Here is a 17,887-nt window from a genome sequence, read left to right as displayed (position 1 = left end):
GTTTCTCCATCCCTCACTTTCAATCTGTAGGTGTGTTTAGGTTTAAAATGAGTCTCTTACAGGCAGCATATAGACTGGTCTTTTTTTTTTTTAAATCCATTCTGACACCCTATGTCTTTTGATTGGAACATTTAGTCCATTCACATTCAAAATCATTACTGATAGATATGTATTTATTGTCATGTTATTCCTTATTTTCTGGTTGTTTCTGAAGTTTTTCTCTGACCCTTCTCTTTCTTTCATGGCTTGCTGGTTTTCTTTAGTGATATATTTGGATTTCTTGCTCTTTATTCTTTGCATATTTGTTAGTGGTTTTTGATTTGTGGTTACCATTAGGTTTATATATACCATCTTCTGCATGTAGCAGTCTATATTAAGTTGATGGTTGTTTAAGTGTCAACCAATTGTTTACTCTTCTCTTCCCTGTGTTTTAGGTATGGATTGCTTTTGTTGAGTCTGTTGGGGGTACTCTGGGCTTCCTGGATCTGGACATTGTTTCCTTCCCCAGATTAGGGAAGTTTTCAGCCATTACTTCCTCAACTAAATTTGCTGCCCCCTTGTCTATCTCTTCTGGGATCCCTATAATGTTATTGTTTGATGGAGTCATTTGTTCTAAGTCATTAATTCCTTCCTCTGCATTTTCCAGCCTGCTGTTCATTCCATCAAGTGTGTTTCTCATTTCTCCTAGCGAACACTTTATCTTTCTTATGTTATTCCTTATCTCAGTGTTGATCATCTCACCAATGCCTCCCATTCTTTTCCGAAGTCCAACAAGTATCTGGACTTTAAATTCTCTATCAGGTATGTTATTTATGTCTCTCTTGCTTAGATCTCCAGCTGTGGCCTTATCTTGTTCTTTCATTTGGGATAAATTTGTCTTCTCATTTTAAGTCTCTATGCCTATTTCTGTATGTTGGGAAAGTCAGCTACATCTCCTATTCTTGAGAGTAATGGTTTTATGAAAAAGAGGTCCTGTAGTGTCCTGCAGTGTAGTGTCCCCTATTCTCCAAAACCTGATGCTTCAGGGAGTGTCTCCAATGTGTGCTGTGTGTGCTCAACTATTGTGTTCTGGCTGCTTTATCCTTGAGGCCAATCATCTGCAGAGGCCGTCTTTGTCTGTTGCGGGCAATGTTTAATCCCTGGCCTGAATGTGGCAACTTTTGACTAGGTGTGCTCTGGTCAGCTTGTGAAATGAGACCTGTCTCCACCACTGCTGAAACCAAGGCCTCTCAAAACTCTCACAATGGGAGACATGGTGTAAGTAGGGGTTTGAGCCAGTCTTCTGGGGGGAAGGGACCTGCCACCCCAGGACTGAGGCAAGCATGACTGGGAGGGGCAGTTCCACCAGGATGCTGGGGGCATGACTTTGTGAAAGCAAGTTACTTAGGGAGTGATGGCACTATGCTGGTTCCCGCAAGTGGCCCTGTGCTTATACTGATGGGTAGGGGAGAGAAGCGGTGCCTGCCAGTTCCTTTGTTCTCAGAGGGGTCTCTGTAAATGCTGCCTCTCTAGAACACACTCCAAAATGAGCAAACACCCTTCCCACTGTGTGTTCCAGGTCCTCTCCAGATTGTTGTGTCCACATAGTATATCTAAAGGTATTTGTCTGCCTTTTCTCCAAGAGCAATCCAATGCGTCTGGGTTCTATCCCAGCCAAGCCCGTTGAACTTTAAAATTCCAGCCTTTAAGGGGTGCCTGGATGGCTCAGTTAGTTAAGCATCCTATTCTTGGTTTGGCTCAAGTCATGATCTCACAGTTCATGAGTTCAAGCTCTGTGTCAGGCTCTATGTCGGGCCCTACACTGACAGTGCAGAGCCTGCTTGGGATTATCTCTCTCCCTCTTCTTTGCTCCACCACTCAAGAAAATCAATTAAAAAAACAAAACAAACAAACAAACAAAAGCCCTCCAGCCTTTAAGCCCCACTGGTCACAAGAAGTCATGAAACTGAACCTCTCTCACTTTCCAAGTCAACTGCTATGGAGATTTATCTATCCCATGCACTCCCCTGTGTGCTAGTCTATCTCTTGCCCTTCTCTGCAACAGTGGCTCCCTCCCCCACCACAGTGGGCATGATCTGATCCATTTCTTTCCCAAACTATGTCTCCGTACTTCCTACCTTCTTCGATGTGGCCTCTTCTCTCCCTTTAGTTGTGGAGTTTGTTGTGTCATTCTTTAGGTCGATTTCTGGAGTACTTAGGGTGGTTTGATAGTTATCTAGTTGTGTTTGTGGGACAAGGCAAGCCTAGGGTCCTCCTACTCCAATATCATCTTCCCTTCCAGTCTCTTCTTAGATAATTTTGAACATACAATTTCCATTTTGGGGAGTCCAATCTTTTTCCAAATTGCCTGAGACCCATGTGAGGTCCCCACCATGCTGCTACCAACAGGGCCCCAGAGTGCCTCCCACCCTAAACTGAACCAAAGCAAAGGCAGTGGAAGGTGCTGGGGGAGGGAAGACTCTGGTGAAGACCCTGCTATGTACGTGCAGAAGGGCAGAAGTGCTACATATTCACACCTACAAATTGTACACTGAGTGTCCAGTACAGGAGGAAGATGGGTGTCCAGGGAGGTGGGTAGAGAGCAGAAAACAGACAGGATGGATTTCAGCTCTGCTCTAAAACCACAAATGAACTGTGTACGGAGTTAGCCTCCAAGTGAATAAGTGTTCATTAAGACCCCTTAAGCAAAGACAGTTTTTATTCCGACTGGGGAGAAGGGGCAATTTTATACCTAGAGAGTAAGATGAGCACAAAAAGTTGCCTGGGGTGGGAGAGGGGCCCAGAGGTGGGTTACTAGTTCAGTAAGGCAAGAATGAAATGGACAATACCAAGCACTTCTGCCCTGGGGTAAATCTGCCCCTGGGGCGGGTGTGAGGAGTACAATGGCTCCTAGAAGCCTTGAAACCTTAGCACCACAATGAAAAGCCATGCTTGCACTCCCATGTATTAGTTTCCCATCCAATCCTTACTTTTTCCCCTTGAGAGTGTCACCCACCAACCTATTCTCCCCCATGTAGGACAGACTATGCTGTAAGTCACTACCAGCCCCAGACGGCAGCAAATCTCAACATCAATGCTCACCTCTGTGGGGCCTGGATTAAAACTCAGTGTGCTGCAAGAGGCTACCCACCAGCCCAGCCCCAAAGCACTGTACCTGATAAATGGCTTCATCACAAGCATTCTGAAGGCCCAGGTTCACCATTGTGTTCTGCAGTGTGCGGCCCATGTAGAATTCCAGGGAAAGATAATAGATGCGCTAAGGAGACAAAAGAAAGAATCTTAGATTTCTTTTCCATCCTGACACATGAGGAAGATTAGGGTGATGGGCAGATTCGTAAAGGCACCTACTTAGGGGTCTCATTTAGGCTACCCACAATCCTCCCTGAATGGGCTCACTCCCTTTGCCGAGTCTTGGCCAAACTCAGCTTTCCAAAGGCAGCACGCCTGGGACCCTTCTATAGCAAAACTCTGCTCATTGCCCTTCTGGATATAAGCTGGCCTCCCTAGATGGGAGGAGGCAGGGCAGGGCAGTGGTAGGGAACAAGGCTCCCAGAATGGATACAGCCAGCTCTGAACTTAGCTTGGCCTCTTCCCCACCATGAGCCCTTGAGCAAGTGACCTCTTCAAATCTCTAACACAGGATGAAACAACTTGGGGGGGGGGGGGCGCGGGGGGGGCATATTTTCAAGTATTAACAGCTTTTAACACCCATGTTAAGTACTCGGTAAACACCACACAGTCAACACAACTGGATGGATGGATGGACGGATGGATGGATGGATGGATGGACGGACACAAGTCAGGAAAGTTTCTACTGCCTATTGGCTGGCTCTGGGGGATTGGAATATGTGACTTTCTATGTAAACAAAGAGGATGACCACCCACACTCACTGGGAGCTGAGTTGGGTTCTAAGCCCTTCCCATGCATGGTACCATTTACTCCTCACAAACCACCCAGTGGGGCCACTGGGTGGCAGTGGCAGAGCCACAATCCGGCCCTCAGAGTCTTGCTTTTATACAGGACTCCATGCTGCTTCCTGCCATCAAAAGTAAGGTCTGGAAAAATAAATGGGGAAGAAGGGAGAAATATTCCTCACAGATAAATTCCAATGAATGCATACAGATGGAACGAGCGAAACAGAAAATCAGCATGAGAACAGCACAGTGTAAATGCTGCAGACAACAGCCACAGCTGAACTCTGAAGCCAGCTGGCACAGCTTTACTATCTGCACAGCCTCTAATATCTCCCCCAAAGTATATACTCATTACCATGTGGTTTTAACAAATGTCAAAAAATTCTCTGATATTCTTCACTCCAGCAGGTGGTGCTCAATCCCCTCCCACTTGAGGGTGAGTTGGCTGAGGTGAGTCTGGGAGGGAACCTGTAACTTCACAGGGGAAGAACCTGCTGACACCACCTTCCCCTGGTGACAAGGTTAACATCAACAGTGATGGGTTGTGATGATGCGCTGTGATGAGAAGGGGGCTCCATGGCTTGAGGTATTCTTTCTAAGCTCAATAACCCACACTAATTTGGAGAAAACCTTGTATGGGCACCAACTAAGGGTTGTTTTATGAACTCCCTGGCCAGTATTCATCAGATTGTCCAATGTTGTGAAAGATGAGGAAAGACCAACCACCATCGCCAATGGGAGGAGATTAAGGAGACATAATAACTAGAGGGCCCTGGATTTGGTCCAGGGACAGACAATATTAGAGGAAAAACTAGTCAAAAATGTGAAGAAAGTGCTGAGCCAGTGCTAGCTTACTTTGATAACTGTCTTGTGGTCATGCAAGATACTAATATTAGGGGAAACTGAGGGAGGGCTACATGGTACTCCACACTATGTTTGTGGCCCCCTGCAAATCTAATGTTGCTCCTAAAGGAAAAGTTAAAAAAACAAAACCAAGCCTTGTGTCGTGAGTGTGTACACATGCATAATGATGAGAATGTGTGTCTTGGATTCAGATGTGAGTCCATGGAGAAGTACTGACTGTACTATGGTTTCCTGCAGGTTAAAATGTTCAAAATACAATTAAAAAAAATCAATTTCCCTACTGTTGCAGAATGCAGAGAGAGAATTCACTTTCCACAGACTGCAGAGAGGGCTTGTCAGGGCTTTACTGGAATGCCCACATAGGGTGACCTACCTGAGTGGCTTTGAGACCCACGTTCCATGCAGTGACTCTCTTAAAGTGTCTTTTTTATACTACGTTTAGATTTCTGAACAGCAGCTGACTAGAAACCTTTTGAAAAAACTCTGTGGCCATGGGCCATCCACTTGCTGTTTCAGCAGTGTTGCTCTCTGGGCTTTTATAGCTGCATTTATACCATTACTTCACATTTTACTCCTCAGAACCATAAAACAGCCATAGAGGGTGAGCCAGGAAGAAAGGGGTTCCACATTTGCAAAATATACAGGCAAAGGAACTAAGATAATGGAGACACATCCCATGTCAGTGGATTGCAAGGCTTAACAGTGTTAAGATGGCAAAACTTCCAAAATGGATCAACATATTCAACACAATCCCTGTCAGAATTCCAGCTGCTTCCTTGCAGATTGACAAACTAATTCATTAGGTGGATTAGGTGGATCCATCAGACGGAAATGTGAGGGATCTGGACAAGTCAAAACAATCTTGAAAAAGAAGGACAAAGTTGGAGGACTCACACTTCCTAATCTCAAACCTTATTACAAAACTATAGTCAGCAAGACTGTGTGGTACTGGCAGAAGTATGGACACACAGAGCAATGAAATATAGGGTCCAAAGATCAACCCTCAAATTTATGGTCAACTGGTATTCAACAACCATGCCCAGATCATTTAGTCAGAAGAACAATCTCTTTAACAAATGGTGCTGGGACAACTGGATATCCACATGCAAAAGAATAAAGCTGGACCTCTACCTCACACCAATACAAACATTAATTCAAAGAACATCAAAGATCTAAATGCAAGAGTCAAAACCATACAACTTTAAGAAAACAGAAGTAAATCTTCATGACCTTGGATTAGGCAATGGTTTCTTTTGTATGACATCAAAAGCACAAGTAAGAAAAAAACATAAATTAGACTTCATTGAAGTTAAAAACTTTTGATAACATGAAGAAAATTAAAAGATAACCCATAGAATGGGAGAGAATATTTGCTAATCATATAATTGATGAGAGAAGCTGTATGTAGAACACACGTACAACTTAATAATAAAAAGACAAGTTGGGCGGGGGGGGTGGCGCCTGGGTGGCTCAGTCGGTTAAGCTTCCAACTTCAGCTCAGGTCACAATCTCATGGTTTGTGAGTTGGAGCCCCACATTGGGCTCTGTGCTGACAGCTCAGAGCCTGGAGTCTGCTTGCAATTCTGTGTCCCCTCTCTCTCTGCTCCTCCCCCACTTGCACTCTTTCTCTCTCTCAAAAATAAATAAACATTAAAAAAAAAAAAAGACAAGGTGGTTGGGCAAAGGATCTGAACAGACATTTTGGTAAAGAAAATACACAGTGCCAACAGGCACATGAAAAGATGCCCAACATCACCCTCATCAGGGAAATGCAAATCAAAACCACAATGAAATATCAATTCACATCCACTATAGGATGGCTATAATCAAAAAGTTATCAGATGAAAACAAATGCTAGAAAAAATTTGAAAAAAATCAGAGTCTTCATACATGGGGTATGAAGGGTGGGCTGTAAAATGGTGCAGTGGTTTTGGAAATCAGTCTGGTAGGTCCTCAAAAAGTCAAAAGGGATTAGCATGTGGTCCAGCAGTTCTCCTCCAAGGCATGTGTCCAGAAGAAACAAAACCTATGTCTATGCAAAAACTTGTATGTCAGAGGACAGAAACTACTCAAATGCTCATCAATTGGTGAATGAATAAAATGTGGTATATTCATATCATGGAATATTATTCAGCCATAAAAAGGAATCAAGTACCAATACATGCTACAACAAACAAGAACCTACAAAGCATTACACTAGATGAAAGGAGCCAGTCACAAAGGACCATATATTGTATCATTCCATTTATAAAATATAGGCAAACGTAAAGAAACAGAGAGTAGATTTATGGTTCCCTAATAAGTAGGGAGGGGTATAGGAAGTTTACAGTGGGTGACAGCTAAAAGCTGTGGGGTTTCTTTCTGGAGTAATGAAAATGTTCTAAAATTGACTGTGGTGACCATGGCCCAACTCTGTGACTATACCAAAGCCAATGAATTGTGTACTTTTAATGGGTGAATTGCATACTATTTGAATTTTACCTTAAAGCTGTTACCAAAAAATATAAAATAGTAAAAATAATGCACAAAATTTTATAAATGTTGTACATTAAGTAGAATACTTGCAGTTGTAAAAATGGTGGAACAAAAATGCCTCTGCCCACTTCTCCCGAAAACTCACTGATGGAAAGTCAGGACAGGTAGAACTAAATTGGAAAACTGACCCTTGTACATCTTCACCACCAAGCTGCAGGGTGGGGACAGGGTGATTGTTCACTGCTGGTCTCTGCTTTTCTGAAGTCGAGGAAAGGATAAAGTACTTTACACTCATATGCACGCATGCACACACACACACATGCACACCTACAGATGCACATACTTGTGTGCACAGCCATACATGTGTGCGCTTACATGCACTCACACACATGCAATCACACCTGTACACAATTCATTAATTTGCACATGTGCACTCACATGCACATGCTCACATGTGTGTATACACACAGACACATGCACACACTCATAAATCTGGGACCCAAGGAAGAGCTGCTCACTCCAGGCTGCACACACCAGGCCCTTGCCCCATTATCCAGCTGCAAACAGCTGGTTCAGGAAGAATTCCTTCTACTCAAGGAGATGGAACTCAGGATCTACATCCTGAAATCTAAAACAGGAGAAAAGAACAGGAAACAAAAGGGGTAAAGAACACTAGCATTTACCATGGAGCAAATACAATTTGTTAATACAGACTAATCTGAGACATCAAGAAACGCCAATAAACTAACAAAAGAACCGCACCAGGCACAGGAAAGTAAAATAAAAAAGAGATAAAACTACTACAGAAATGGAGGCACCATTGAATGCAAAACAAAGGGAAAGATGGAAATAAAAACCTGGCTGGAAAAGCGGACAAAATGGGGGAAAAGCATGAAAAGGATTGGAGAGGAAAATATCCATATGGAAGACAAAGAATAGCTAACATCAGCAAAATTAGCATCCCTGAGAAAAGAAACTGAATAAAACATTAAAAACATTTTTGGGGTGACTGAGTGGCTCAGTCATTTAAGCATCAGACTTCAGGTCTGGTCATGATCTCACAGTTTGTGAGTTGGAGCCCCCCATCTTGGGAGACTGCTTGGAGGACTCTCTCTCTCTCTCTCTCTCAAAATGAATAAATAAACTTAAAAAAATAAAAACATTTTTTTCAGTATATAACTGAAGAAAACTTTCTATACATAAATCTATGCATACATACATACAAAGAACATACATACATACTAATAAAATCCATGGCAAGTTCAGTCTTTGACAGACTTTTCTTTTTCAATCATTTGAATGTATGGCTTCTCAGTTACTGCCCAGATTCCAATGCCCTTTAAATCACAAACATGGCAGCGCAGTGAGTGAATCTACAGCCACTCTGAGTACAGCTGCTGTCACTACTGCTCATGGCCCATTGCTTCTTCCCGGACGCTATTTACTCTGCACTTGAACTGAGTTATTGTCATATGGGGTTTCCATAGCACTATGCTGCCCCTCCCTCCACACAGGGCTTAGTAACCACTGAGAACACACTGAGCCCAACAAAATCCAGCTGTATGAGAAGAGTGTGAGTGAAGGTTCCAAGCACAATCATGCCCTTTTCCTATGTACACAAGAAGGCTCACTTCTCCCCCACATACCTACTTCTGGGGTTCTCCCTGGAGAGGTTTTATGACAAGTTGGAAACTCAGGAATATGATCAAAATGTTTTCATGTTGTCTTTAACTGGAACTATGTATTTTTATTTTTTTTTTATTTTTTTTTTTTATAATATATGAAATTTATTGTCAAATTGGTTTCCATAAAACACCCAGTGCTCATCCCAAAAGGTGCCCTCCTCAATACCCATCACCCACCCTCTCCTCCCTCCCACCCCCCATCAACCCTCAGTTTGTTCTCAGTTTTTAACAGTCTCTTATGCTTTGGCTCTCTCCCACTCTAACCTCTTTTTTTTTTTTTTTTTTTTTCCTTTTTTCCTCCCCCTCCCCCACGGGTTCCTGTTACGTTTCTCAGGGTCCACATAAGAGTGAAACCATATGGTATCTGTCTTTCTCTGTATGGCTTATTTCACTTAGCATCACACTCTCCAGAGGAACTATGTATTTTTAAAGCTGTAGTTTGATCTCTGCTAAAGTTTCTAATTTTTAACTAGCACTATGAAAAGAGCTTGACTATCTTTGTTCGTGTAAGGCATAAAATGTTGGACCTTGTCTTAAGATCTTTCAGTCTTGGGGCACCTGGGTGGCTCAGCTGGTTAAGCATCTGACTTTGACTCAGGTCACAATCTCACAGTTCATGAATTTGAGTCCTGCAATGGGTGAGTGCAAACCTCGCTTTGGGCTCAACACTCTCCATTCCTCTCTCTCTCTCTGCCCCTCATGGTATTCTCTCTCTCTCTCTCCCTCTCTGCCCCTCCCTCACTCACACACACTCTCTCTCTCTCATAAATAAATAAATAAATAAATAAATAAATAAATAAATAGGTTACAAAATGATATTTAAAAAAAAAAAGATCTTCCAGTCTTTAATTTTCCTTCCAAGTTGAGCACAGATGTCAAGGGCTCAGCAGCTTATTTAATTCTGCTAATAGTTCCAGGCAGCCTCCCAATGCACCTCTGCATACGAGGGGAGCAGAAGTGGCAGCATCAGGGCTCCCTTGGACAGCACCCACCCTAAGACTGGCCATGGTCAGCTCTAGGTTAGGCACTGCTGCACACCCACCCAGCCAGAGCCCTGCACTATGGCCTGTGTCTGTTGTTGCTGTGTGATTTGTTCCAAGAATTTTTATAGTTTCCTCAAATGTGTTGAATTTGTTTTCCTCAGTTTCCTTAAGATGGTTTAGAGTAAAACTAAACTGAAGAAGCCTTGCCAGAGGGTCCGCCCAAGGAGATGCACACACTTTTGAACCATGCACGCTGGGGTCCAATCCTGGTTCCTGGCCTGGCCAGCAGGGTGGCCTGGATCCCTTCACCTCTCTGAGAAATACCATGTCTAGTTTGGGGTTTAACACAGGGCTAGCTGTGGACTCAGGCAATGTTGGTCCCCTTGCTGGGCCAGATTTTCAGGGAGAGTGATGGAACCTAATTAACAGGGTGGCAATTCTGGACTGAACCAACTGAAGGCACAGGATTGGTGCAAGAAAAAGCACAGGGGGCTCACCAGCAAAGGGCCAGCTCCTCAGTGTCCCCAAACTCTGCTGCTACTGCAGGCCCAAGGCCAACCCAGGCTTTGCCCAGTCTCTTTCCATCCCTCTCACCCCACCCCCGGCCTCTCCCACCACCATCTGTGCAACTGTGGACAGGGTCTCCCAAATCAAGGAACTCTGGCCAAAGAACCTGACACTCCCCTCCTTCAGCATGAGAGCAACAAGGACCCCTTAAACCCTCTACAGCAGTTCTGGGGGCCTGTGGCCTGGGGTGTGAACTGGGCTGCTGACCTTTCTTGTATGGTCCCTTCTTGCAATATGACTATTAACACATGTTAAGAGGCTTAGAGGCAGCCTTAAATTTTTTTAATTGGGTTTACTACATGCAAAGTCTACACCAAAAGCATCACAGAAAAGCACAAAAGAAACTCCTTCCTCAAAATGAAGAGGTGAAAAGATGACCAATGCAAATACACAACATAGTAGTCTTCTCCTAAGACATCTTAGGAGTTAAGGAACTCGAATTGTGGAGCTGGAGCTTAAAAGCAACAGGTAGAGCCTCATTTTGCTCTTTATACAATGGAGACTCATGAACAGAACTGGACTTTCAGAGACCTCCAATTTCTCTTCCCTCTCCAAAAAGGCTATTTAGAGTCTTTGTTTAACAGAAAGTGCTGAACACTCTGCAGGAAAAGGAAAGAAAGAACTCCAGCACTCAGGGCAACAAAACACAGACTGATGCAACAGTTTTCATCAAGAGAAGAACCTGTTTCTACAGGTGGATCTGGCCAGTGACGTGTCATCCTGTGCCCAGGAAAAGGCAGCAACACTCCCCCTGTCTATCAGATTCTGTGTTATGTCTTAACGTGCCAGCCATCTCGCTGTGACTGAGCAGGCACAGTGGCGCCCACAGACTACCAGCTCCCTGCCAGACAGACCTGGCCTGGACAGGACACAGGAACTGAGATCACTGGCCCAACATAAGGCCAGTTCTGGTGAGCTCCCCAGCCTCGCCAAAGGCACCAGGGCAGCCCTGCCCTTGCCAGCCTAGTGAGGGGACTGCTAGGGGGCATCAGCCTTCTCACCTGCTAGACAGCTGAGGCTCCTCTTTGTCTTCACTGGCCATCCTGCTTCACACCCATTCTGCTGTGTCTGAGGGGCTTTTTGGAGGGTTGCACCGACAACTGCTTTATGAAACCACTAATATGTTTGCCGTAAGGATGCTGAACACTTTCTACCACATCTCTTATACTCCCAACCTATGGAGCCACACTCAAGCATGTTCTTTTAGAATTAAGTGACAGGGAAATTTGGCTTCTGGTGAGTAACTGGCAGAAATTCCGTGGATCACGGATTTCCTTTTTTACTTTAGGTACTGGTACCTAGGACTAGAACACAGGCCTGTTTGCTCAAAGTCAATTTGGAAAATGTAAAAAATAATAAAATAATAGAGTTTGAGAACTTATAGGGATCACAGAGATCACTCAGCTCTTCAGGGAACAAATTTATTTTGCACTCCATGATATAACTTTTTTTATAATCCTCTGCCTCCTGCCTTCCATGTTGTTAAGCTCTACAAAATGTCTCCTCACTCCCATCCCCGAGCCAATCACAGAAGTCTTATCACTGCCAGAGAAGCCAGAGCCTAATCAATTTATGTTAAGTGACCTGGACTGTGTCAAAGTATATTTATAACTAGTGTGGTACTAGTAAGCATTTTCACCCTGAGCTTCTTTCACCCTTCATTTTAAATGATGTTTCATGGCCAAGAAGACACTCAGCTAGAACTGAAATCACATATAATTCCTAATCCCAGAGATCCTGTCAAAGGAGTTAACCAAACTCTTCTGTGGTCTGATTACCTTGCTAACTTTGTGTTCATGCCTCTTCCCTTTACCATGTCCTAAGAACACCATTCTGTATAAGGTAGAAGACAAGCCAGCTATTGTCTGTTGATTACTTGTTTCATGTCTCAGAATGTGCAGGTTTCTAAATGGCTTAAAGCTCTGGTCTGTTTAATGAAAAATTAGGTATAATCCGAAAAGACATAAAGTTCTCTCAATTTTCTTATTTGTATTTCTTATTAGTCGGGCAACTGGCAGAGCTATATGAGATCTGCAGGTGACAGCACCATGTCAATGTGCATGTCCTGGGTTTAATTGTTCACAGTGTTTGTCTAAGAGAGTCTCCCTGATTTTTGGAAGTACATACTCAAATTTTTAAGGGTAAAGGAGCATCAAGTCTGCAATTTACTTTCAAACGGTTCAGAGAAAAATGTACTAATATGTATAGAAAGGGACAAATGTGTTAAAATGTTTAATGCTTGGGGAATCTGCATGAAGAATGGGAATTTATTGTATTATTCCTGCAATATTTAAAAGTCTGAAGTCATATAAAATACAATTTTGTAAAAACTCATTTAAAAAGGGCTGGGGGGGCACCTGGAGGTTGAGTCAGTTAAGCATACGACTTCAGCTCAGGTCATGATCTCACAGTTCATGAGTTCAAGTCCTGCATCAGGCTCTGCACTGATAGCTTGAAGCCTGGAGGTTGTGCTTCAGATTCTGTGTCAGCCTCTCTCTCTGCCCCTCACCCACTCACACTTTATCTCTCTCTCAAAAATAGGTAAACATTGGGAGAAAAAAAAAAAAAGGCTAGGATTCAAATGCGAGGTCAGTTATGATTATTTCATAAAAATACAAAGGGTCCCTGCAGCCTCCATGGCACCTGGGTATTAGAGATCTCCAGAGAAACAGAATCAACAGGATATGTATATACAGATTTATTTTAAGGAACTGGCTCACACAGTTGTGGAGATCTGAGACTAAAATCTCATGATTTTCAGGCTGGCAAGCTGGAGATACAAGGAAGAGTTGCATTTGGAGTCCCAAAGCAGTCTGCTGGCATAATCCCTTCCCGCTGAGGAGGGATGATGTGGGGGGTGGGGTAATCAGTCTTTGTTCTATTAAGGTCTTAACTGACTGGAGGCCCACCCACATTGTGGAGGGTGAGTGATCTGCTTCACTCAAAGTTCACTAATTTAAATGTTAATCTCGTCTAAAAAACACCTTCACAGAAACATCTAGAATAGTATTTGATCAAATATCTGGGCACTGTGGCCCAGCCAAGTTGATGCAGTAAATAAACCATCACAGCCCTTGAGAGGCCAAACTGTCTACTATGAAAAATCATGGCTCACACTCTGAGAGGCTCCTTAATCTCATAAAGTGATGGTTTAACCTTACCTTCCACTTGTGGAACTGTCAGGTTAATCAGCAACACAAAACATCTGTCCCTTGTCAAGCTTCTAGCCAGGGAAAATAATTGAGCTATCTGGTGTCAGGGAAGCTTGCCCATGGGATACAAGGTCAACTTCACAAGACAAGTGGAAACATATCAAAACTCGGTGTGTTAAAAAGACTCCGGTGGCTGGTCTCACCACTAATTAAAACAAAATCTTGTAAGTCGGGGCTGTGGGCAGACAAGGCTGCAAAAACACTGCTCTAGATCTTCTTCCTTTAACTCCAGGGTCCAGCCAAACAGTAAGATTAATTGTATAAATTATGATTATCTTATTTGAAATATTTAGGACTGCAGTTTGGGCCCCATGGTGGTAGTGGTGCACTATTATTTTCCTTAATCTACTATTGTGGCTATGCCATGAGTTTACAGGAAAGAGCCATAGTAAACAGACTATCCCATCCATTATAGGGATGCAGTAGGCCAGCTGTCCACATTGTGTATTATCCACTTTAAAGTCCCACAGAATATATCTCACACCTGCCCATTCTAGAAGTTATCACAGAGATCCCATGACTCCCATAAGTAGACATGAGCTGCCATTTGCTCTGGTTGCCAGAACTTATGTCTGCACTTTGTGTCCTGACATCGTCCTTGAATGCAACCTGTTTCCCTACTCTTATTCCCTGGCTCCAACTTTCTCTTTGAGGTCTTCAATTAATCTGAACCTTCTGTGTCATGCCTTGCTTAGGCATTCTTCAATTCTTTTTGGATAGAGATGGAATGTCAGCATAAAATGGAAACATTTTATAAGCAAACACAAAGCCACAACTTTTTAGAATGGCAAGGAACCTCAGAAATGAACTACCTCCCTCCCCCCCTGTCATTTTTAAGATGAAAATACTGAGGCCAAGAAAGGTTAAGAAATCCAGCCAAGTCCAAGGTCTTATAAACTGCATAGTAAAGCTAGGACTAAAAGGAGCTTGGACTCATATGAGCCATCCCTCACCATCTACCTCTTCTCTCTCTTTTTTTTTTTTTTTTTTTCTTTCCATCCATCTCTTTTCTATTCCTGAATTCAGAGTGGAGTTCCAGCTCTGGAGTTTTATCCCAGACTCCTCACCTTGCCATCACTTCAGAGAATCCTTGAACCATCTTTAGAACTAAGTGCTACCTCCTGCCAAACACCAACCTCTCAATTTTAGGTTTTTTTGTTTTTGTTTTTTTTACTTGATTTGCCAGGCCAGTTGCCTGAAAAGTCTTTCCCTGAGTATTTGCGTTTCATTTGTTTCTGCTATTACCAAAAACAGAAGGCCAAAAAGGGTTCTGAAACAAGAGGTACAGCATGATACTATTTTTGTAATAAAAACAGCGTTTCTACCAAGGTAGAAAAAAAGATGTAGAACACAAATGTTTATAGCATTTATCATGTTTTTACTAGGTGTTGCGATTACAGTTAATTTTTTCCTTCTGGCTTTTCTGTTTTCCAATTTTTCTTCCAATAATCATACGAACTTCCATAATTGTTTGAAAGACAAAAAGTCAAGTAAAAGCACGCTAATGTATTAAATATAGATCATCTGGCTCCCCCAGTCAGAATGCAGTGGGACAAATCCCTGAGGTCATCCCCAAGCTGGGGTGAAGCTCTGCAGGATTTTTATTGGGAGCCTACCTCCTGTCAGGCTCGGACCCTTGTGGGGCTTATTTCTGGTCCATTACAAGCAAAATAACACTTCTGCAGAAAAAGGAGAGAAGCTTATTTCAACATGAATTAGCCAGACTGAAACACTTAAATTCCAATTTTCCATTTTAAAATGGCCTTCCTACCCAGAACAGGCAAACAACTTTCCACTTACAGGCTGTGTGGTTTGTAAAGAAATTTTCTCTAGACAGAAAATTTTCCGCCTGTAGCCACCACAGCAGGCAATCAAAACTCAGACCTTTCAATGACGATCAGGAAACCAGTTTTGTTAGAAGTATTAATTCTGTTCAGGAAAGGTCATTTCCATAATCCCTGAGCCCATCACTGTTCTTTTCAGGATCTAATTATACATAAACACTCTAAGAGGAATCCCAAGGTGTTGAGGTGTGTTCTGGTCCAGAGAAATGTCCTTGAATGTGCATGCAAAGCTGTACCCTTGTCGTCCACTTACACTGACAACAACACCGATGTTGCAAATCAGAGCTCTGCCGTCAGCAGGGAATTCTGGGGGAGCCACAGCCTCTTGGCCAGTTTCCCTGGCAAAGACATCCTAAGCCCTTGTTCTAAAAACCTGTTTTAGCCACTTGGTGCCACTTCTATGTTGTCTTGCATACTAAATGTGAAGAAGCCTCGCTGGTATTCTAACAACTTCTGTCCTTGTTACCATCTCTGTTTTAGAAAAAAGAGTGCTCCACAGTAAGTATGGAAAAGCAATGACCTCACTCTTAACAACTATTAAACATTTTTTAATGCCTCATGAAAATACTCTAAAATAATATCAACAAAGCAACTATACAGTGCCTATATGGATACTACAAAACAAATCTTTGCAAACTGGCTTCAGGCCTGCAAGTGTATCCTTTCTTCAGGAGTCATTCTACCTTAGTATAGTAGAAAGGACAAAATTCTCTGTGGTCAAGAGCAAGTAAAAACACCCAAACAAACTGGCAGCAGGTGGATGGCCAAGACTATGACAGGCCTATCCAACTACCAATGATACTTACTAACTTGGAAAGCTGTTGAAAAAGTTACAAATGTCAATGAATGAAACAGAAAAATCACAAAGTTGTATACGCAATATACTTTTTAAAATGTGTACCTATATTTAAGAATAGAAAATGATCTGAAAGGACATACACCTTCATTTTAATATGGTTGAGAGTAACGGAGTCACATCTGTGACTTTTCTTTTGTGTATTTTGTATTTTTCTGCCATAAACATAAATTTCTGCAAAATATGAAAAGTAACAACCTCCGTGATTACTTAATCTCCATGAACTTTAACCCAACAATGTTCTTCAAGAGAGGTGTGGAAACCCCAAAGACAGAGACTTCTTTGAGGGCTTCTTCTGAGCTCCTGACCCCTGCTTTAGCAGGCATCCTCAATGATTTTCTTCCGATCAATGCCTAGCCAAAAAAAAGCCCACAATCCCCTGCAGATGACTGAGCTCACCCCCTTCCAACACAAAACCGCCCAGGCCCGGTTCCAGTCTCCTTTTCTCTCACACTCTGCTGCAAAAAAAATCCCCAAAAGGTGGGGGGCGGAGTCAGGGGAGGAGGAAGCACCGACTCTGCAGCCATCACAGAAGCACACGGCTAGAAACAGGCTGGAAAATTCCGCCAGGACTCCAGGGCTTAGGAGACGGCGGGGAACAGGAGACCCCTGCAAGACCGAGCTCCTTGCGCAAAAGGACTGTGGACTGGGGCCTAAACAGAGGAAGAGGAGGCTAGGCGCCCCGGGGCCCCGAGTGTAGACAATACCCTACACTGTCTGCCGTAGAGGACAGCCCGGATCCGCTTTGCGCCCGGGGTGGTAGGGTGGTAAGTACTGGGCCAGGTCTGTGTAAAGCTGGCTGACCGCCCCAGGGGAAGGCGGTGGGGGAGACGTGACCCCAGCCAAAGCTATTCTCACGGGCGTGGACCACCGATGGGCTGCGGGTGCACACAGAGGGTGGCCGTGCTCAATTTAAAGACACTCCGCCAACACAGGCCCTACGTGCGTCTTTCTGGGAGAGGTGCATCGCTCTGCTGTCTCTTCCCAGGGGCCCGTGTCTCGAGAGGCCCGGCACAAGGGCTGCCCTTTTCCGGGGTGGGGCAGCAGGCACGGCAGGACGAGCGCAGTGACCCTGGGCAGGCGACCCCGGCCTCCCTCGGGCCGCCTCACCTTGGGGTCGCGCTCGTAGTAGTGCTGCTGCGTGCGGATCCAGCGGCCCACCAGGTGGTCGCGCACCGTGTGAGCCAGCGCGAAGAAGTAGTCGCGGGGCGTGGCCACATTGCGGTCCTTGACCAGTGTGAAGTGCAGGTGCCGATTGAAGCTCTTCCGCACCTCGGCCACGTCTCCCAGCCCTGCAATGCCGCGCACACTGATTTGCTTCCGCTTCTCGCTGTCAGTCAGCGGCTTCGCCATCGCGCGGTCAGAGGAGGAGGAAGAGGAGAGGCAGAGCAGGGAAGACAACGCCAACACCGAGGATGCTGCGGCGGCTCTGGCGCCCGTCACTGCGGCGCCGTAGGGCTGGCACGGGCCGCGCCTGCGCGCTGCG

The 17,887-nt window shown here is 44.1% G+C and overlaps 1 protein-coding gene across 1 annotated transcript in view; it reads right to left on the bottom strand.

Annotated features, from left to right (window-relative positions):
* Positions 1 to 17,887, bottom strand: part of PYGB (glycogen phosphorylase B) — a 58,871-nt gene extending 40,984 nt beyond the window's left edge. Inside the window, exons 1-2 of the mRNA XM_045443694.1 lie at positions 17,512 to 17,887; positions 3,155 to 3,256 (exon numbers count right to left, since the gene is read on the bottom strand). Of these exons, the coding sequence (XP_045299650.1) occupies positions 3,155 to 3,256; positions 17,512 to 17,754 (345 nt within the window). The 5' untranslated portion in view covers positions 17,755 to 17,887. The remainder of the gene's footprint in view (positions 1 to 3,154; positions 3,257 to 17,511) is intronic.

This window comes from Leopardus geoffroyi, chromosome A3, assembly GCF_018350155.1.
Source record: "Leopardus geoffroyi isolate Oge1 chromosome A3, O.geoffroyi_Oge1_pat1.0, whole genome shotgun sequence".
In the NCBI taxonomy this organism is placed as follows: Eukaryota; Metazoa; Chordata; class Mammalia; order Carnivora; family Felidae; genus Leopardus; species Leopardus geoffroyi.
Note: the sequence above shows the minus strand (reverse complement) of the source record. Positions and strands in the feature narration are given on the sequence as shown.